This window comes from Notolepis coatsorum (assembly GCF_963971535.1).
Source record: "Notolepis coatsorum genome assembly, chromosome: 1".
In the NCBI taxonomy this organism is placed as follows: Eukaryota; Metazoa; Chordata; class Actinopteri; order Aulopiformes; family Paralepididae; genus Notolepis; species Notolepis coatsorum.
The window spans coordinates 9,323,691-9,347,419 of NC_140165.1; the positions used below are offsets into that span (position 1 = coordinate 9,323,691).

A 23,729-nucleotide genomic window follows, 5' to 3' on the forward strand; every position below is an offset into this window, starting at 1 on the left:
GAGCGTTGGAAGAGAGGCCTCCTAGGCGAGTCTCCTCTTACGCCTCTTGGTGGGCTGGTACCTGCTGGGTACCATGGCCCGCGTATCCAGGTGCTGTTCCTCGGGGCTGGTCGTGCGTCAAGCTCACCCGTGAATTGAGTCGGGGGTCTGTAGCGCAGAGCCGCGGGGGTAGAGCCTGGGCTGTACTGGACCTCCTGGTCCTGTGGAGTACTGTGCTGCTGTCGGGCTTGACTCTCCTCCTCTCCCTCTTCTTCTTCCTCTGGCAGGTCCTCTAGATCCTGTAGTCGTCTATTTAGCCTCTCCGCGGTGTAGACCGTTTCTTCCTTGTAGCTGGGTCTCACTTGGACCGGTCGGGGAAGGGGTTCGGAGGGGGGTATAGGCTCTCTCTGGTGGTCGGGCTCAGGGTCGCTTGATCGGGTAGGGGAGGGTGCCCTTGACCCTTGTCTTGACGAGGCCCTGGAACCCTGTGCGGAGGGAGGGGGTGTTGCCCTGGTGATCAGCTGCTCCATTATCTGCGCTTGTAATCGGTCGCGCTCGGCTTCGCGCTTGGTGAGAGCGAGGTCGCGCTCTGCTTCTCTCTGGGCACCGGCAGCGGCGCGCTGGGCTTCGGCGGCGGCGCGCTGGGCTTCGGCCCGGTCCCTTACCATATTCTCTTCCGTCTGAAGGCGTCTAATCTCTAGACGTATGCGATCTTCGTCGCTCCGTTGCTGCGCCTGAAGGCGTTCTCTTTCCATGGAAGAATGTTCGCGCTCACTAAGCGTCTGTGCTTGGAGTCGATCGCGCTCTGTTGAGGCTGCTAGGCTGGCGAGGAATGCCTGTGCCAGCATCTTGTCCGCCTCGCTGGGGGAAGACGCTGGTTGAGGTGATCCGCTCCTGACAGTACTCGTTGGAGATCTGTTCTCCTGTGGCGAGTCCTGGAGATCCATCTCCGGGGTGCTCTCCTCTTCTTGTAGCGGGTAGAGTTCCATCCCTGGAGAGCTGTCTTTATCCTGGAGCTCTCCGGGGACTACTTCTTCGGTCTTGGCGGGGGGTAAAGTCATGTCGGGTCCCTCCTGGTCCCTACCGTGAGCTTGGTCAGTTACGTTAGAACCCACTAGGGCCTCTATTGGCGGGGTAGCCTGGTCGATAGGGTCGGACATAATTTTACTATCTACTTTTTCCGCGTTTACCGTCTGTAGAAAGCTAGGTAGTATATTGGCAACGTAATCCTCTAAGTACTGAGGTGTCTGCCGTCTACGCTGCGGGCGATCTACTTTAGGAGAACCGTTTTGTGGAGTGTTCATCATAGGCCATGTCAATATTAATACCACTATATTAATATTACACTAGTTACCCTCCGGCTCGAAGGACCAATTGTAACTGAGGGGTACAATTCCCTGACTGTATTGATAAGTATGGTATCATTAAACCACTACCGCTTTATGTACTTTAATTACTGGCCATACAGTACATGATATATAAATATGATGAACACTTCCCACAATGAATCGGTTCCACACAAAGTGGTAATTAAGTATTTATTGCAGCAAAAGGTACATAATATACTTCTCTATTTTACTTTGGATGCGCTTATAAGGCAAAGGAATGTGCGTAGGCAAATCAATAATGAATGTCCATTCTCTGGTTACGCAGGAGGTAATTATACAACCTGAATCTTAGGGAATTATATCTATGGTACACTAGTAATATATAGCGGGAGATACTGGAAGGGTCCCCCCGGTTGTAAGCCAGCAGGGGTAGAGGATCTGTCGGTAGTAGAGAGTCTGGTCAACGATGACTAAGGAGACTCCAAGTACAGGAGACGGTGCAATAGTCTCTTGATCCACAGACGAATACAGCTGTTCTCCGTAGACTGTAGCTCCACAGTGAAGAAAGCTAGCCGGCCTCAGGCTCTCTGAGGCGCAGACTCGACGTGGCTCCTCACAGGGTAAATCCCACACGTGTAGGCGTCGGCGATTCTCCGCTCCATAAATCACAGGACCAAAACAAATATAATCCAGCCGCAAAGGGCTATGTAGTCGTCGGGTAGATTAATCCAGTGTACATGTCCACACGGTTCTCGTCTAGGTCTCCTCGGGTGAAAGCGCCATGAAAGCAGCCCAGCCTGGATAAGCACTCTAGCTGATACGAGGAAGCGTTGGTGATGCTGGTCACTGTAGAACTTTAGCCGCACGATACACTATACACAAATAGACTATTACTGACTTAATAGAAATATGTCGCACTCGACGGTATAGCGCCAAACTCTGACAATTCAGTTATTAATTCGCACGCGGTCTCAATGCTCTATTTGGGGCCAAACAGGCCATACTTCACCGCACGGAGTATCGTGGGTGAGGCTTCAACTTATTGGGTAACTCTACTTCTGTATTCACCTGCGCCATATTTATATGCACGGCGAACAATCTAGACAACCTCATTTCTGTCTCGTATCCCTGGGCAAGGCCGGGCATGTACAGACATGTCTTGACGGTGGCTTTGAACCTGACTCTGGAGGCACGGCCCTGGCGCCTGTGGACCGCTGTCCAATAGGAGAATGAAATATTATGGTCTGTACTAGGCTAAAGGGATATTCCGTGTATATGTACAAGGAATATACAAGGGATATCAAACGATATACAAATACTATGCAATATATATAAATCAATAAATATATATATTCGGTTTAATCTGATCCTTTGTAACAATTATTATTATTATTATTATTATTATTATTATTATTATTATTATTATTATTATTATTATTATTATATAAGTTAGGCTATGTGCACGAGTGTTTGGAATGCTCATCAAACCATGCTATCAAATGGTTGAAGCATGAGGGACAGGAAACTATTATTGTGAATCAAAAGGTTGACTGCAATGCTTGGCTGCAACCTGATCTGTCTGTGGGATCGGAGTAAAGAGTCAGCAGGTTTTTCCAGGTTGTCATGTTCACGTGTGCTGTAGGGCTAGATGTAGATAATTGGGTCAAAAGTCTTCGCAAAGTATTCTTAGATATGTGGACAACTGTGATAGCCAGTAACTATTGAACTATTGACTTCTGTCTGAAGCCTGCAGAAACGTCCTCCTTATTCAACTTAATTTGATTTAAAAAAAATATGCTCAGAATTGTATCACTGTTATCGGGGCAGACTTAACTCAATCAGCGCCAGAGGGATACGTGTAATGTGTGGTTAAAAGGCCAGCGTTCTAAAGTATAGGAATACGTGCCGGTGTTTGCAGGGCTATAACTATATTCTATATTATAGCTATGGATACAATACTATGGCCCATTTGACATTGAGTTTCTATCGTTCAATATGTGACAAATAATTAATTGTTTCATCCATACATTCCCGTTTTATACCGTGGTGAATATAAGTATGGTTTTAGAGCGGTCTAGGGTAATTCCTGGAAGGCTGGTAATAGGCCGCAACGTGTATTATACTAAATGCATTGGCGTTCCGTCCCTACACACGCTACAATAAAAAAATCAAATGCATATGATAGGTATGATGTTCCATCATGAATGCATGAAAGGGTGGGGGGGGGGAGGGTCGTTTTTTGATGCTTTGATCGTCACCAATGGAATACGTTATGGACTAGCGTTACACACATACGCTCGTTGTGGACGTTGTGGACAGCGACTCCTACAGGTCGGTTGGTGCGCCTGTACAGCAGAATCAGGAAGTAACGGGGGCAGCGTGAGCCTCCCACGCGTTACTCCTCGCCACTGAGAGATCGCGCTGTACAGGTGAAAAGATGCGACAGCTGCCTCCTCGTGTACCGGAGGGGACACGTGATGCGAGGCTTGGTCCTCACTGCAGCCGACCAGTGGGAGGCATAGTCTAGCAACGTTCGAGACAGGGGAGGGGAGAATTGAAGGGAGAATTGGTGAGGCAAAATTGGGATGGGAGAAAAATAGAAAAATAGGGAGAAAAAGTGGATACAAAAAAAAAGATTGATATCATATAGCCCTTACCTTGACTAGGATGTACCCCGAAAAGAATATTCCAATTATCTGATTGCGAGTCCCAGTATTGGTGTCGATCGTGTCGCCAACATAATCCACCACACATCATCCATCTGGAGCATTTGACGCTCCTCAAGCCAATCGACGCACAGCCCAAGACACAATGTTTCAAAGGGTGCTCGATACTGCCGCCGGGTAGGATGCGGCCGGTATTGCACTTTTGAGATCTCAGACTCATTCCCTATGATAACACCAGGCTCGCTGGATGGATAATGAATGGAAATATCGAATAAAAGAAATAACGATGAAAACCTGACTTTTCTCGGGTTTGGCGCGCAAGCGTCGGCGAGTTAACCCGACTTTATTCGGGTATGGCGTCCCCCTCGGTAGTAGGCGGTAGTTGCCTGGGTCTAATTTGCTGCCTTTTTTGTGCAGGCAATTCATGCAATTTTGAAGTCTTTGGGGACACATCCCTGTTTTATGGAGAGGTTTATTATGTGGGTGATGACTCGGTGATGGTGGCTGCTGAGTCTCTGAGAAATTTGGAGGGGATATTGTCATGGCCAGTGGCCTTGTTAGGTTGGAGGGCGCTCAGTTTTTTTAGCACCTCATGTTAACATTTTGAGTTTGAAGTCGTCTTTGCGGACCCCTAGGTTTTTGTAGAAGGCTAGGATGTGTTCTACCCCAAAATGCCCTGAGTGGGAGGGTAGTTTATTAACCAGTGTTGTGGCTATGTTTGTAAAGAAAATGTTTAAGTATTTGGCCACGTCCAGCTTGTCTGTGATGAGAGTGTTTTCTGTCTTTATGTTGATGTTTGTAAATCAGATTTTAAGTTTTTTACTGCAGCCTAGTTGGTTGTTGAGTAATTTCCAAAGTTCACAGGGTTTGTTTTTGTTTTTCTCAGTTTTGTCATTGATGAATTTTTTTTTTGCAGATTTGATCATGGTGTTTACATCGTTTCTTAGGTCGCTTTCACACAGGGGCTGTTTGGTCAGGACTTTCGGACCAGAATTCGATAGTCCGGTTTTTCGGGTCTGTGTGAATGCGCGTCGAACTCGGTCCGCGGACCAAGCAGGCGAACTCTAGTCCGCCTGAAAACGTAGGTCTCGGTTAGGTTTCATCGAACCAAACGCGAACTCATAAAAACACCGTGGTCTACAAGTTGTTTAGCGAGAGGATGGTGGTAATGTGCTTCAATAGAACAATGGATCAATGCCATGTCAAAACTCGGCTCCACTGATCTGGAGGGCTCCGCAGTCCACACACAGACACACACACGCGCGCGCGCACACACAGGATCGCAGCCACACACACATTTCCACTGTCCAATAGACAAGCGCCCTTTTCGACCGTGTGACATTGTTCAGAAGGTCTCGGTCCGCCTCACAGATATCTGTGTGAACGCAGGCGAACCAAATGAAGAATGCAACAATGTTGCAACTTCACCCCCAGAACCGCACCGAGTCCACCAAAACTATATGTGAAAGCGACCTTAGTTTGTTTCTTTGTTGTTTGAGTTCAACCACGTGGTCTGGGAGATCAATGTTTGAGCTTTTGGCAAGCTTTGACTGACTTTTATGAAGTTCAGAGCATTTTTTGTCTCTGGTTTTCATAGCGGTCAGTATGTCTGACTGAGTGAGTCATGGCTTAGCGCGATTTTTAACCCTGGGGGGTGGCCATGTTGTTTAGTATTGATGCGAATTTGGTAGTGTAGTGGATGCGAAGCTATTAGCTCACTTTAGCGAGTCCCGTGGTCTGAGTTTCGGCCGGGCTCTGAGTGAACTGAATGCAAAAGTGGTCTTTAAACCAAAATGTTTTAATCCACACTGCAATGTGCAGGCAAAACGGTTACCTAATTCTAACACAAAACCATCATTCCTCCAGCACTTTGATCACTTAGATCAGGTGTGGCCAACCAGTCAGAGACTAAGAGCCACACAAATTACTGTGGTACCACAAAGAGCCACACCATATATACCAGCGTTTCTGAACCTTTTTTTCAGTCACAGCACCCTTCCTGTGTTTATAGGTCCCACCCTCTGGCCTCTGAAGTTGCTAATGTCTTTTTTATTTGGGCCTCACAGGGTTAACCTCTTAAGCCCGATCTACCCACAATTCCTTTCTCTCGACTATAAAGACCTAGGTCTTACTGGATTCTTGAGCTTTTTGGAGGGATACTAGGCCTTATCACTCCTGGAGTCATCCAGCAATAACTCTTGATCTATTTGTACTTGATAGTCTTTTTAAGCTAAATAAAGTTGTGTTAACTAAGTGCACCCTTACTTGTGGTAAATTCTTCCACACCAGTTTCATTTTAGACCTGTGCTGACCTGAGGTGGTTGTTTGCGGAGGCCCCCCGTACGATACACGGGTTGACAGGATCAGTCGCCACGTGACTCGTCTGAAATACGGCTTGATTGTTGCTGTCAGCCCGGGTTAATTACCTTCAGGTTATATAACACATGACTGGCACAGGTTAGGTCTCAGGTACCACACTAAACACACAGAGGGAACTGGCCCCCGGGCACATCACAGGGCTCGAGTGACGAGGAGCGAACCGTGTGAAATAAAGAGACCCTGTGGCCATGGCTACCCACTGAAAAACAAAGACGCAATATATCCCCTTCTAGATACTGACCTGGAAGACTAATATATCCTCTAGATACGGACCTGGAAGGTTATATATCCTCTAGACACTGACCTGGAAGGCTAATATATCCCCTAGATACTGACCTGGAAGGCTAATATATCTTCTAGATACTGACCTGGAAGACTAAAATATCCTCTAGATACTGACCTGGAAGGCTAATATATCCTCTAGATACTGACCTGGAAGACTAATATATCCCTTTCTAGATACTGACCTGGAAGACTAATATATCTTCTAGATACTGACCTGGAAGACTAATATATCCTCTAGATACTGACCTGGAAGACTAAAATATCCTCTAGATACTGACCTGGAAGACTAATATATCCTCTAGATACTGACCTGGAAGACTAATATATCCTCTAGATACTGACCTGGAAGGCTAATATATCTTCTAGATACTGACCTGGAAGACTAAAATATCCTCTAGATACTGACCTGGAAGGCTAATATATCCTCTAGATACTGACCTGGAAGACTAATATATCCCTTTCTAGATACTGACCTGGAAGACTAATATATCCTCTAGATACTGACCTGGAAGACTAATATATCCTCTAGATACTGACCTGGAAGACTAATATATCCTCTAGATACTGACCTGGAAGACTAATATATCCTCTAGATACTGACCTGGAAGACTAATATATCCTCTAGATACTGACCTGGAAGACTAATATATCCTCTAGATACTGACCTGGAAGACTAATATATCCCTTTCTAGATACTGACCTGGAAGACTAATATATCCTCTAGATACTGACCTGGAAGACTAATATATCCTCTAGATACTGACCTGGAAGACTAATATATCCTCTAGATACTGACCTGGAAGACTAATATATCCTCTAGATACTGACCTGGAAGACTAATATATCCTCTAGATACTGACCTGGAAGGCTAATATATCCTCTAGATACTGACCTGGAAGACTAATATATCCTCTAGATACTGACCTGGAAGACTAATATATCCTCTAGATACTGACCTGGAAGACTAATATATCCTCTAGATACTGACCTGGAAGGCTAATATATCCTCTAGCTACTGACCTGGAAGACTAATATATCCTCTAGATACTGACCTGGAAGGCTAATATATCCTCTAGATACTGACCTGGAAGACTAATATATCCTCTAGATACTGACCTGGAAGACTAATATATCTTCTAGATACTGACCTGGAAGACTAATACATCCTCTAGATACTGACCTGGAAGACTAATATATCCTCTAGATACTGACCTGGAAGGCTAATATATCCTCTAGATACTGACCTGGAAGGCTAATATATCCTCTAGATACTGACCTGGAAGACTAATATATCCTCTAGATACTGACCTGGAAGGCTAATATATCCTCTAGATACTGACCTGGAAGACTAATATATCCTCTAGATACTGACCTGGAAGGCTAATATATCCTCTAGATACTGACCTGGAAGACTAATATATCCTCTAGATACTGACCTGGAAGACTAATATATCCTCTAGATAATGACCTGGAAGGCTAATATATCCTCTAGATACTGACCTGGAAGACTAATATATCCTCTAGATACTGACCATGAAGACTAATATATCCTCTAGATACTGACCTGGAAGACTAATATATCCTCTAGATACTGACCTGGAAGGCTAATATATCCTCTAGATACTGACCTGGGAGGCTAATATATCCCTTTCTAGATACTGACCTGGAAGACTAATATATCCTCTAGATACTGACCTGGAAGACTAATATATCCTCTAGATACTGACCTGGAAGGCTAATATATCCTCTAGATACTGACCTGGGAGGCTAATATATCCCTTTCTAGATACTGACCTGGAAGACTAATACATCCTCTAGATACTGACCTGGAAGGATAATATATCCTCTAGATACTGACCTGGAAGGCTAATATATCCTCTAGATTAGGGGTCGGGAACCTATGGCTCGCGAGCCATATATGGCTCTTCTGGTGACAGCAATATGGCTCCCAGAAATTTTTGAGTGAATTTTTTTTTTTTTTTTTTTTTTAATACTTGTGATATTTCTTAATAATACTGTGTCATTTTAAAGTAAACAGAAATTAGTTTTGAAGATACAGCTAATAGTATCTGTAGCTGAAGATATAGCGAGCAGAGCTGGCGAGGGAACACAAGTGGACAGAAATTAAAAATCTTCAACCTGAAGACCAGCTGATTCTTAAAACTTGGAACGAGCTTCCTGTGACATACCACACAATGCAGCGTGAGTATTGCCGTATTGACCATGTTTGGCTCTACATATGCATATGGGCAGTCATTCTCGCATATGAGGAACATTAAGACCAACCTACGCTCACGTTTAACTGATGGAAGCCTCAACGCCTGCATGAAGCTCAACCTCAGCACGTATGAACCAGATTACAAGGCCACCAGCAAAACCATGCAGCACCAGAAGTCGCATTAAAAGTAAGACATATTTAATTTATTATACGTTAAAAATACTATATGGCTCTCAATGAAATATATTTAGAAATATTTGGCTTTATGGCTCTCCCAGTCAAAAAGGTTCCTGACCCCTGCTCTAGATACTGACCTGGAAGACTAATATATCCTCTAGATACTGACCTGGAAGACTAATATATCCTCTAGATACTGACCTGGAAGACTAATATATCCTCTAGATACTGACCTGGAAGACTAATATATCCTCTAGATACTGACCTGGAAGGCTAATATATCCCTTTCTAGATACTGACCTGGAAGACTAATATATCCTCTAGATACTGACCTGGAAGGCTAATATATCCTCTAGATACTGACCTGGAAGACTAATATATCCCTTTCTAGATACTGACCTGGAAGACTAATATATCTTCTAGATACTGACCTGGAAGGCTAATATATCCTCTAGATACTGACCTGGAAGACTAATATATCCTCTAGATACTGACCTGGAAGACTAATATATCTTCTAGATACTGACCTGGAAGGCTAATATATCCTCTAGATACTGACCTGGAAGACTAATATATCCCCTAGATACTGACCTGGAAGGCTAATATATCCCTTTCTAGATACTGACCTGGAAGGCTAATATATCCTCTAGATACTGACCTGGAAGACTAATATATCCCTTTCTAGATACTGACCTGGAAGACTAATATATCCTCTAGATACTGACCTGGAAGACTAATATATCCTCTAGATACTGACCTGGAAGACTAATATATCCTCTAGATACTGACCTGGAAGGCTAATATATCCTCTAGATACTGACCTGGAAGACTAATATATCCTCTAGATACTGACCTGGAAGACTAATATATCCTCTAGATACTGACCTGGAAGGCTAATATATCCCTTTCTAGATACTGACCTGGAAGACTAATATATCCTCTAGATACTGACCTGGAAGGCTAATATATCCTCTAGATACTGACCTGGAAGACTAATATAACCTCTAGATACTGACCTGGAAGACTAATACATCCTCTAGATACTGACCTGGAAGACTAATATATCCTCTAGATACTGACCTGGAAGGCTAATATATCCTCTAGATACTGACCTGGAAGGCTAATATATCCTCTAGATACTGACCTGGAAGGCTAATATATCCCTTTCTAGATACTGACCTGGAAGGCTAATATATCCTCTAGATACTGACCTGGAAGGCTAATATATCCTCTAGATACTGACCTGGAAGGCTAATATATCCTCTAGATACTGACCTGGAAGACTAATATATCCTCTAGATACTGACCTGGAAGGCTAATATATCCCTTTCTAGATACTGACCTGGAAGGCTAATATATCCTCTAGATACTGACCTGGAAGGCTAATATATCCTCTAGATACGGACCTGGAAGGCTAATAAAACCTCTAGATACTGACCTGGAAGACTAATACATCCATTTCTAGATACTGACCTGGAAGACTAATATAGCCTCTAGATACTGACCTGGAAGGCTAATATATCCCTTTCTAGATACTGACCTGGAAGACTAATATATCCTCTAGATACTGACCTGGAAGGCTAATATATCCTCTAGATACTGACCTGGAAGACTAATATATCCTCTAGATACTGACCTGGAAGACTAATATATCCTCTAGATACTGACCTGGAAGGCTAATATATCCTCTAGATACTGACCTGGAAGGCTAATATATCCCTTTCTAGATACTGACCTGGAAGGCTAATATATCCTCTAGATACTGACCTGGAAGGCTAATATATCCTCTAGATACTGACCTGGAAGGCTAATATATCCTCTAGATACTGACCTGGAAGGCTAATATATCTTCTAGATACTGACCTGGAAGGCTAATATATCCTCTAGATACTGACCTGGAAGGCTAATATATCCCTTTCTAGATACTGACCTGGAAGACTAATATATCTTCTAGATACTGACCTGGAAGGCTAATATATCCTCTAGATACTGACCTGGAAGACTAATATATCCTCTAGATGCTGACCTGGAAGACTAATATATCCCTTTCTAGATACTGACCTGGAAGGCTAATATATCCTCTAGATACTGACCTGGAAGGCTAATATATCCTCTAGATACTGACCTGGAAGACTAATATATCCTCTAGATACTGACCTGGAAGACTAATATAACCTCTAGATACTGACCTGGAAGGCTAATATATCCTCTAGATACTGACCTGGAAGGCTAATATATCCTCTAGATACTGACCTGGAAGACTAATATATCCTCTAGATACTGACCTGGAAGGCTAATATATCCCTTTCTAGATACTGACCTGGAAGGCTAATAAAACCTCTAGATACTGACCTGGAAGACTAATATATCCTCTAGATGCTGACCTGGAAGACTAATATATCCTCTAGATGCTGACCTGGAAGACTAATACATCCATTTCTAGATACTGACCTGGAAGGCTAATATATCCTCTAGATACTGACCTGGAAGACTAATACATCCATTTCTAGATACTGACCTGGAAGGCTAATATATCCTCTAGATACTGACCTGGAAGACTAATATATCCTCTAGATACTGACCTGGAAGACTAATATATCCCTTTCTAGATACTGACCTGGAAGACTAATATATCCTCTAGATACTGACCTGGAAGGCTAATATATCCCTTTCTAGATACTGACCTGGAAGACTAATATATCCTCTAGATACTGACCTGGAAGGCTAATATATCCTCTAGATACTGACCTGGAAGACTAATATATCCTCTAGATACTGACCTGGAAGACTAATACATCCATTTCTAGATACTGACCTGGAAGACTAATATATCCTCTAGATACTGACCTGGAAGACTAATATATCCTCTAGATACTGACCTGGAAGACTAATACATCCATTTCTAGATACTGACCTGGAAGGCTAATATATCCTCTAGATACTGACCTGGAAGGCTAATATATCCCTTTCTAGATACTGACCTGGAAGGCTAATATATCCTCTAGATACTGACCTGGAAGGCTAATATATCCCTTTCTAGATACTGACCTGGAAGACTAATATATCCTCTAGATACTGACCTGGAAGACTAATATATCCTCTAGATACTGACCTGGAAGGCTAATATATCCTCTAGATACTGACCTGGAAGACTAATACATCCTCTAGATACTGACCTGGAAGACTAATAAAACCTCTAGATACTGACCTGGAAGGATAATATATCCCTTACTAGATACTGACCTGGAAGGCTAATATATCCTCTAGATACTGACCTGGAAGGCTAATATATCCCTTTCTAGATACTGACCTGGAAGGCTAATATATCCTCTAGATACTGACCTGGAAGGCTAATAAAACCTCTAGATACTGACCTGGAAGGCTAATATATCCTCTAGATACTGACCTGGAAGACTAATATATCCTCTAGATACTGACCTGGAAGGCTAATATATCCCCTTCTAGATACTGACCTGGAAGGCTAATATATCCCTTTCTAGATACTGACCTGGAAGACTAATATATCCTCTAGATACTGACCTGGAAGACTAATATATCCTCTAGATACTGACCTGGAAGGCTAATATATCCTCTAGATACTGACCTGGAAGACTAATATATCCCTTTCTAGATACTGACCTGGAAGACTAATATATCCCTTTCTAGATACTGACCTGGAAGGCTAATATATCCTCTAGATACTGACCTGGAAGACTAATATATCCTCTAGATACTGACCTGGAAGACTAATATATCCTCTAGATACTGACCTGGAAGACTAATATATCCCTTTCTAGATACTGACCTGGAAGACTAATATATCCTCTAGATACTGACCTGGAAGACTAATATATCCTCTAGATACTGACCTGGAAGACTAATATATCCCTTTCTAGATACTGACCTGGAAGACTAATACATCCTCTAGATACTGACCTGGAAGACTAATATATCCTCTAGATACTGACCTGGAAGGCTAATATATCCTCTAGATACTGACCTGGAAGGCTAATATATCCTCTAGATACTGACCTGGAAGGCTAATATATCCCTTTCTAGATACTGACCTGGAAGGCTAATAAAACCTCTAGATACTGACCTGGAAGACTAATATATCCCTTTCTAGATACTGACCTGGAAGACTAATATATCCTCTAGATACTGACCTGGAAGACTAATATATCCCTTTCTAGATACTGACCTGGAAGACTAATATATCCTCTAGATACTGACCTGGAAGGCTAATATATCCTCTAGATACTGACCTGGAAGGCTAATATATCCTCTAGATACTGACCTGGAAGACTAATATATCCTCTAGATACTGACCTGGAAGGCTAATATATCCTCTAGATACTGACCTGGAAGACTAATATATCCCTTTCTAGATACTGACCTGGAAGACTAATATATCTTCTAGATACTGACCTGGAAGACTAATATATCCTCTAGATACTGACCTGGAAGACTAATATATCCTCTAGATACTGACCTGGAAGGCTAATATATCCTCTAGATACTGACCTGGAAGACTAATATATCCTCTAGATACTGACCTGGAAGACTAATATATCCTCTAGATACTGACCTGGAAGACTAATACATCCTCTAGATACTGACCTGGAAGACTAATATATCCCTTTCTAGATACTGACCTGGAAGACTAATATATCCCTTTCTAGATACTGACCTGGAAGGCTAATATATCCTCTAGATACTGACCTGGAAGACTAATATATCCTCTAGATACTGACCTGGAAGACTAATATATCCTCTAGATACTGACCTGGAAGACTAATATAGCCTCTAGATACTGACCTGGAAGGCTAATATATCCTCTAGATACTGACCTGGAAGACTAATATATCCTCTAGATACGGACCTGGAAGACTAATATATCCTCTAGATACGGACCTGGAAGGCTAATATAGCCTCTAGATACTGACCTGGAAGGCTAATATATCCCTTTCTAGATACTGACCTGGAAGGCTAATATACCCTCTAGAATAGATACTGACCTGGAAGGGTAATATATCCCTTACTAGATACTGACCTGGAAGACTAATATATCCTCTAGAATAGATACTGACCTGGAAGGGTAATATATCCTCTAGATACTGACCTGGAAGGCTAATATATCCTCTAGATACTGACCTGGAAGGCTAATATATCCCTTACTAGATACTGACCTGGAAAGGGATATATTAGCTGCTAGGGGTGTAAAGGTAGACGTATCCGTACCGACCGGTTTCAGTGTGTACCGTACCGTACCGAACGAATACAACGGTATGTTAACCACTAACGACTGCCCACCGGGGGCTGTTTTTTTTCACAATCTAATATAATTATTATCGATTATTAATTTCAATATAGAATATTCGTTGACAGCCCTACAAGTACAATTAGTTACTGCACACTACATCACCCCTGAGTGGAACATGGAAAGCCAAACTTTCCCCCACTGTATCGAAAACCGTGATTTCAAAACCGAGGTACGTACCGAACCGTGGTTTTTGTGTACCGTTACACCCCTATTAGCTGCTGATGCTAGCAGACTTATCCATGGTTGCACAGGCGCCATGTAGAGGCAGGGCCGGACTGGGGAAATCATTCAGGCCAGGAAATATAGTGCGAAATATAGCCCCAGTCAGGCCACTTTTTAAGTGGGGGGTCTGGGGGTCCCCCACCAGGAAATGTTTTGTTACAAAGACTTAATTTCCTGCATTCTGGTGCAGGAATTTTTTTATTTGTACCCTTTAAATGCCAGTGTTTGTGATGGCATCACAAATTATTGTTAAAAAAACAGAAACAAATTTAAATATTTTCAATATATCAAATGCAAAGTGGATTTTTCTGGGGGGGATTATTACAGGCTAGCATATGTCAATGATTAGCAACAACACTGATTTCGATGGATTTTTTGTTTAATAAAAAAAAAACTCCCGGTACTCCCGAGGGCCTGTGTAGAGGCAAAACGTCAGACGGTAGTAGCATTGCATGTGTTCTTCAGCGAGCTGAGTCGTCACAGCGGGGCTGTCAACCGGTTGGACTGCTACCAGAGTGCCGAATAGAATTCGTATCAGCTGAGGTGAAAGAATGTCGGGGGTAATCGAGTCCGGTATGTGAAACTGGAAGACTTTCTGGCTCTGAGCCCAAGTGGCCAACAAGGGAGTCTTGAAAACATAAACAATGTCAAACACCTGCAGCGCTAAGGATGAGGTTCTCGCCTCTGTGGCGTTTTAGTGTTCCAACCTGGACATACTGGATATACTGTTTCTTCTATACATTTGCTTCATTGTTTTTTTGTTTTTGCAAAGTCTTTCACACGGTTCAGGTCCTGGCCAGAACACTTCACCCAGGTTGTTTTTAAAAGAATACAAGTTGAACTGCAGTGTGGGAAAACAAACCGAGCACAGCACACACATGCATGATATCTTGCAAATGAACACTGACATCAGTCGATCTCTAAACAGGGGGGGAAATAAGTAATGACTCTCGATTACCAGCCTTCGTTGGCTACCCCTGAGGCCTATCTGCTATCTCTCATCTTATAATGAATTCATTTTCTACAAACGTTTCTCCAATGGATGGATGGATGGATGACTAACATGCCTCTTTTGCAAGAGTCGTCTTAACGTGTTTGTGAAAGTAATACCGCCGGTAATATCACACCCAGTACTCGCTACGGAAAGTACCATTGTCATATAACTCATTACTTTGATTGAAAGGTAATGTGCAAATATAGGCCTATTACATTTATTTGATGTCTCAGCTGCTTTGTAATCGGCACGTCAGATCGTCCTGAGTTTTACCTGAATGCTGTGTAATAAGTCTTTATCAGGACATTTGCAGCTGAGATTTTATTAGGCACATTATCGCCACAATACACCCAACCCCCCCCTTTATGAGTGTGTGGACCATGTGGATATTAACTCTTTCAGTAAGTTCTGTTCTGTTCTGGTGGCGTCGCTCTGTTGTTAAGTGGGCCTATAGGAAGTATTGTGAGACATGTGACTGTGATAAAGGGCTATACAATTAACTTTTCTATCTTCTCCTCTCCTCTTTTCCTCTCATCTTCTCCTCTCCTCCCTTCTCCTCTCCCACTCATCTCTTCTCATCTCCTCCCCTCTCCCTCTCTTCTCCTCTTCTCTTTCCCCTCTACTCCTCGTCTCCTCTCCCTCTCCTCTCCTCTCCTCTCTCCTCTCCTCTCCTCTCCTCTCCTCTCCTCTCCTCTCCTCTCCTCTCCTCTCCTCTCCTCTCCTCTCCTCTCCTCTTCACTCCCCTCTCCTCTCCTCTCCCTCTCCTCTCCTCTCCTCTCCTCTCCTCTCCTCTCCTCTCCTCTCTCCTCTCCTCCTAGACGTTCCTCATGCTGGATGAGATCCGTCAAAGCAGCATCAGTCTGTCCAAGGAGGAGAAGAATGAGGCGTCTGTAGAGATCCGGGATCTGATGTGTTTTTGGGACAAGGTGAGAGATGGGGCTGCTGCAAATAATCCAATCATCGTGAATTTAAAAAAATTATTGTATTTAACCTTTTATTTAACCAGAATAGCCTCATTGAGGGGGGAAACATCTCTTTCAAGAGTGTCCTGGTCAAGACGGGTAGCAGCACATTTAACAGGGTTGCAGACACAACATAGAACAATTACAGCCAATAAAATGTAGAGATCACAAGGTTGAAATATAAAAATCACACCATCTAGTCCAAGGTTATACAGGGACAATCAGCTCAGTCTAATGATATAATCGCGGGTGGCCTGTTAGTGTAGAGGTCTACGCATCACCTGCCACCGCTGAGACCTGGGTTCAATCCCGGCAGCGGTACCTAATATAGTCAACACCTTCGCCAGACTGACAGTATGGCAGCGCAACGACCAAGGATGGGAGCAAATGTAAAAATTATAATAATGGTCGCAATTATTTTGCATGATCGTGTGATCATTGTTTTATTTTCCGCTTTTCGAACATTTCCTCTTCCATATTGACGTTGATGTAAAAGCAAATATGTTCGCAAATTAGTCCAAAACCATATCCTATCACCCACTATGTCAATACTTAGATACATATCAATCTGCGAACCCTTTTGACATTTATCAACGCTTGTTCCTCTTGCTGCCATGCTGCAGCGTGACACAGTGAGCATCACAGAGCAACACACCAGCGCTCGCTCACGTAGGATTCAAGGATCCTTTTTATTTAATCTTTTAAATTTTTAAAAGATTTTTTTTGAAGGATTTAAGTTGAACAACACGATTGAATCGCAGTTCATTTTCTTTCCCCCCCATTTTCCACACCATCCACCCCTAGCGTGCCGTGACGAAGGCAACCTGTGAGTAGAAGTGTGATGTCACACATTATCACCTGGGCTTCTTGCAGGATGTTGTAATGGGGCTGTTAAAGGAACACAGGAACACGCCAACGTTATGGGAAATGTGCTGGCCGTCTTCTCCAGAGTCAGACAAGAAGATAGATACCAACTTCCTCTCTGTGCGTCCAGTTATAAAGATATCCGGCTGCAAGCTAGCCTAGCTTAGCACAAATTAATGGAAGCGGATACGGACCACCAGCCTAGCTTAAAACTCCGGGAGAGGTGTTTTTGGCCAACAGCTAGTCTAGCTGGTCCATATTCACTTCCATTCATTTGTGGTAAACTACTAACCTTACTGTCTTTTTACTATTATGTACTTTCCTACTAAGGAATCTACCTTGCCTATATTACTACCTACTATCCTTTTTTTTGTATCTACTTTTTCTCCTCCATTCTTTCTGTATTTTTCTCCCCATCCCAATTTAGTCATTATGCCAATTCCCCCCTCCCCTTCCTGGTCATTGCGTGCATTTGCCCCCCCCCCCCCCCCACTTGCCGGTCTAGGGAGCCCTGAAGTCTTATCACATGCGTCCTCCGATACATGTGGAGACAGCCAGCAGCCTCTTTTCACCTGACAGCGAGGACTCTCATTGGTGAGGTGTAACGCGTGGGAGGCTCACACTACCTTCCCCAAGTCCCTCCCTCGCTGTGCAGGCGCCCTGACCGACCTGTAGGAGTCGCTGTTTACAACGACCAGGATACACCCCACCGGCTTCCCACCCGCTGACACTGCCAATTGTGTCAGTATGACGACCGGCCAAGCCGGAGGCACCGCTGACAGCCGGATTCGATACCAGTGTCTCTGCGGTGGTAGACAGACGCTTAGTCCGCTGTGCTACCCGGTCGCCTACTACTACTACCTACTATCCTAATGTCTATACTACTATTATGCACTCAAGTTCAACACGGTTTGACGAACAATATCACTTACGCTTAGCTGCCAGAGTTGTACCCTTCCTGTTGACTTGTTGTAGAGAACTTGTAAGTTGCTCTGGATAAAAGCATCAGCTAAATGACTAAATGTAAATGTAGGCTAGCTTGCAGCCGGTTAGCTTTCTACTGAACGCACAGAGAGGAAATTTGTATCCATGTTCTTGTCAGACTCTGGAGAAGACGGTAAGTGCATCTCCCATAATGTTGCTGTGTTCCTTTTTAACACGGTGAAAAGTCACTCCTCAATAAAACACACCTACACACCATGTTTATGGACACGGCACATTCGTGGACACAGCTCTTAAGCTTTATTGCAGTAATGCGTTGTATCATACATAGTGAATCGGTACTCGTAAAAAAAGTGCAAAAGTAACTGTTTACAGCTCTATTAAAACATCTGCAATGTCTCTTTGTTCCACTTCGGCAGAATCAGGACGCTCCGTCTCTCCAGAACATCTCCCTCTCTGTGAAGACACATCAGCTTGTGGCTGTCATTGGACCAGTGGGGGCGGGAAAGGTCAGAGGTCATTTGTGTCAAAGCCTTGTCTTCCAGCTTATAACGGATTGTATGTTTAGAGTGAGAGGGCAATGCAGCGTGGGTTAGGTGACACAGTACTGTTACATCTCTGCTAGCTTACATCGGGTCTCTACTGTTACATCTCTGCTAGCTTACATCGGGTCTCTACTGTTACATCTCTGCTAGCTTACATCATGTCTCTACTGTTACATCTCTGCTAGCTTACATCGGGTCTCTACTGTTACATCTCTGCTAGCTTACATCATGTCTCTACTGTTACATCTCTGCTAGCTTACATCGGGTCTCTACTGTTACATCCCTGCTAGCTTACATCGGGTCTCTACTGTTACATCTCTGCTAGCTTACATCATGTCTCTACTGTTACATCTCTGCTAGCTTACATCATGTCTCTATTGTTACATCTCTGCTAGCTTACATCATGTCTCTACTGTTACATCTCTGCTAGCTTACATCATGTCTCTACTGTTACATCTCTGCTAGCTTACATCATGTCTCTACTGTTACATCTCTGCTAGCTTACATCATGTCTCTACTGTTACATCTCTGCTAGCTTACATCATGTCTCTACTGTTACATCTCTGCTAGCTAGCTTACATCATGTCTCTACTGTTACATCTCTGCTAGCTTACATCATGTCTCTACTGTTACATCCCTGCTAGCTTACATCATGTCTCTACTGTTACATCTCTGCTAGCTTACATCATGTCTCTACTGTTACATCTCTGCTAGCTTACATCATGTCTCTACTGTTACATCTCTGCTAGCTTACATCATGTCTCTACTGTTACATCTCTGCTAGCTTACATCATGTCTCTACTGTTACATCTCTGCTAGCTTACATCATGTCTCTACTGTTACATCTCTGCTAGCTTACATCATGTCTCTACTGTTACATCCCTGCTAGCTTACATCATGTCTACTGTTACATCTCTGCTAGCTTACATCATGTCTCTATTGTTACATCTCTGCTAGCTTACATCATGTCTCTACTGTTACATCTCTGCTAGCTTACATCATGTCTCTACTGTTACATCCCTGCTAGCTTACATCATGTCTCTATTGTTACATCTCTGCTAGCTTACATCATGTCTCTATTGTTACATCCCTGCTAGCTTACATCATGTCTCTACTGTTACATCTCTGCTAGCCTACATCATGTCTCTACTGTTACATCCCTGCTAGCTTACATCGGGTCTCTACTGTTACATCTCTGCTAGCTTACATCATGTCTCTACTGTTACATCTCTGCTAGCTTACATCATGTCTCTACTGTTACATCCCTGCTAGCTTACATCGGGTCTCTACTGTTACATCTCTGCTAGCTTACATCATGTCTCTACTGTTACATTTCTGCTAGCTTACATCATGTCTCTATTGTTACATCCCTGCTAGCTAGCTTACATCATGTCTCTACTGTTACATCTCTGCTAGCTTACATCATGTCTCTATTGTTACATCCCTGCTAGCTTACATCATGTCTCTACTGTTACATCTCTGCTAGCTTACATCATGTCTCTACTGTTACATCTCTGCTAGCTTACATCATGTCTACTGTTACATCTCTGCTAGCTTACATCATGTCTCTATTGTTACATCTCTGCTAGCTTACATCATGTCTACTGTTACATCTCTGCTAGCTTACATCATGGCTCTACTGTTACATCTCTGCTAGCTTACATCATGTCTACTGTTACATCTCTGCTAGCTTACATCATGTCTCTATTGTTACATCCCTGCTAGCTTACATCATGTCTACTGTTACATCTCTGCTAGCTTACATCATGGCTCTACTGTTACATCTCTGCTAGCTTACATCATGTCTCTACTGTTACATCTCTGCTAGCTTACATCATGTCTCTACTGTTACATCCCTGCTAGCTTACATCATGTCTCTACTGTTACATCTCTGCTAGCTTACATCATGTCTCTATTGTTACATCCCTGCTAGCTTACATCATGTCTCTACTGTTACATCCCTGCTAGCTTACATCATGTCTCTATTGTTACATCTCTGCTAGCTTACATCATGTCTCTATTGTTACATCTCTGCTAGCTTACATCATGTCTCTATTGTTACATATCTGCTAGCTTACATCATGTCTCTATTGTTACATCTCTGCTAGCTTACAGCATGTCTCTATTGTTACATCCCTGCTAGCTTACATCATGTCTCTACTGGTTCATCTCTGCTAGCTTACATCATGTCTCTATTGTTACATCTCTGCTAGCTTACATCATGTCTCTATTGTTACATCTCTGCTAGCTTACATCATGTCTCTATTGTTACATCCCTGCTAGCTTACATCATGTCTCTACTGTTACATCCCTGCTAGCTAGCTTACATCATGTCTCTATTGTTACATCCCTGCTAGCTTACATCATGTCTCTACTGTTACATCTCTGCTAGCTTACATCATGTCTCTACTGTTACATCTCTGCTAGCTTACATCATGTCTCTACTGTTACATCTCTGCTAGCTTACATCATGTCTCTACTGTTACATCTCTGCTAGCTTACATCATGTCTCTACTGTTACATCTCTGCTAGCTTACATCATGTCTCTACTGTTACATCTCTGCTAGCTTACATCATGTCTCTACTGTTACATATCTGCTAGCTAGCTTACATGTCTCTTCCTTCCTTGTCCCCCAGTCATCTCTACTGAGCTCCATCCTGGGAGAGCTGCCTCGTGACAAAGGAGTCCTGAAGGTCAAAGGTCAGCTGACATACGCCTCCCAGCAGCCCTGGGTTTTCCCTGGAACCATCCGCAGCAACATCCTGTTTGGCAAAGAGCTAAACCCCCAGAAGTACGAGAAGGTTCTGAGAGCCTGTGCCCTCAAGAGGGTGAGAGACACACTAACATAACAGGGAGGCTGAGAGAAGGTTCTTTATTGAGACAGTAGGAATGCTGAGGGGGAGACACAGTAGAGAAGGTTCTTTATTGAGACAGTAAGGCTGAGAGGGAGACACAGGAGACAAGGTACTTTATTGTGATGGTAGGACGGCTGAGAGGGAGACAGAGTAGCGGAGACACAGGAGAGAAGATTCTTTATTGAGACAGTAGGAAGGCTGAGAGGGAGACAGATAAGGTTCTTTATTGAGACAGTAGGAAGGCTGAGAGGGAGAGAGAGAAGATTCTTTATTGAGACAGTAGGAAGGCTGAGAGGGAGACAGATAAAGTTCTTTATTGAGACAGTAGGAAGGCTGAGAGGGAGAGAGAGAAGATTCTTTATTGAGACAGTAGGAAGGCTGAGAGGTAGACAGAGTAGATGAGACACAGGAGAGAAGGTTCTTTATTGAGACAGTAGGAAGGCTGAGAGGGAGACTGTAGAGGGGACACAGGAGAGAAGGTTCTTTATTGAGACAGTAGGAAGGCTGAGAGGGAGACCGTAGAGGAGACACAGGAGAGAAGGTTCTTTATTGAGACAGTAGGAAGGCTGAGAGGGAGACAGATAAGGTTCTTTATTGAGACAGTAGGAAGGCTGAGAGAGAGAGAGAGAAGATTCTTTATTGAGACAGTAGGAAGGCTGAGAGAGAGAGAGAGAAGATTCTTTATTGAGACAGTAGGAAGGCTGAGAGGGAGACAGATACGGTTCTTTATTGAGACAGTAGGAAGGCTGAGAGGGAGAGAGAGAAGATTCTTTATTGAGACAGTAGGAAGGCTGAGAGGTAGACAGAGTAGATGAGACACAGGAGAGAAGGTTCTTTATTGAGACAGTAGGAAGGCTGAGAGGGAGATTGTAGAGGGGACACAGGAGAGAAGGTTCTTTATTGAGACAGTAGGAAGGCTGAGAGAGAGAGAGAGAAGATTCTTTATTGAGACAGTAGGAAGGCTGAGAGGGAGACCGATACGGTTCTTTATTGAGACAGTAGGAAGGCTGAGAGGGAGAGAGAGAAGATTCTTTATTGAGACAGTAGGAAGGCTGAGAGGTAGACAGAGTAGATGAGACACAGGAGAGAAGGTTCTTTATTGAGACAGTAGGAAGGCTGAGAGGGAGACCGTAGAGGAGACACAGGAGAGAAGGTTCTTTATTGAGACAGTAGGAAGGCTGAGAGGGAAACAGTGTAGGGGAGACACAGGAGAGAAGGTTCTTTATTGAGACAGTAGGAAGGCTGAGAGGGAGACAGTAGAGGAGACACAGGAGAGAAGGTTCTTTATTGAGAAAGTAGGAAGGCTGAGAGGGAGACAGAGTAGGGGAGACACAGGAGAGAAGGTTCTTTATTGAGACAGTAGGAGGGCTGAGAGAGACAGAAGGTTCTTTATTGAGACAGTAGGAAGGCTGAGGGAGACAGACAAGGTTATTTATTGAGACAGTAGGAAGGCTGAGAGGGAGACAGAAGGTTCTTTATTGAGACAGTAGGAAGGCTGAGAGGGAGACAGATAATGTTCTTTATTGAGACAGTAGGAAGGCTGAGAGGGAGACAGATAAGGTTCTTTATTGAGACAGTAGGAAGGCTGAGAGGGAGACAGAGTAGAGGAGACACAGGAGAGAAGGTTCTTTATTGAGACAGTAGGAAGGCTGAGAGGGAGACAGAGTAGAGGAGACACAGGAGAGAAGGTTCTTTATTGAGACAGTAGGAAGGCTGAGAGGGAGACCGTAGAGAGGACACAGGAGAGAAGGTTCTTTATTGAGACAGTAGGAAGGCTGAGAGGGAGACAGTAGAGGAGACACAGGAGAGAAGGTTCTTTATTGAGACAGTAGGAAGGCTGAGAGGGAGACAGTAGAGGAGACACAGGAGAGAAGGTTCTTTATTGAGAAAGTAGGAAGGCTGAGAGGGAGACAGAGTAGGGGAGACACAGGAGAGAAGATTATTTATTGAGACAGTAGGAAGGCTGAGTGGGAAACAGTGTAGGGGAGA

General features: G+C 43.5%; 1 protein-coding gene across 1 annotated transcript in view; it reads left to right on the top strand.

Moving 5' to 3' along the window:
• Positions 1 to 23,729, top strand: part of abcc4 (ATP binding cassette subfamily C member 4 (PEL blood group)) — a 129,111-nt gene that overhangs the window by 48,904 nt on the left and 56,478 nt on the right. Inside the window, exons 9-11 of the mRNA XM_084327463.1 lie at positions 16,390 to 16,497; positions 18,759 to 18,848; positions 21,522 to 21,713. Of these exons, the coding sequence (XP_084183589.1) occupies positions 16,390 to 16,497; positions 18,759 to 18,848; positions 21,522 to 21,713 (390 nt within the window). The remainder of the gene's footprint in view (positions 1 to 16,389; positions 16,498 to 18,758; positions 18,849 to 21,521; positions 21,714 to 23,729) is intronic.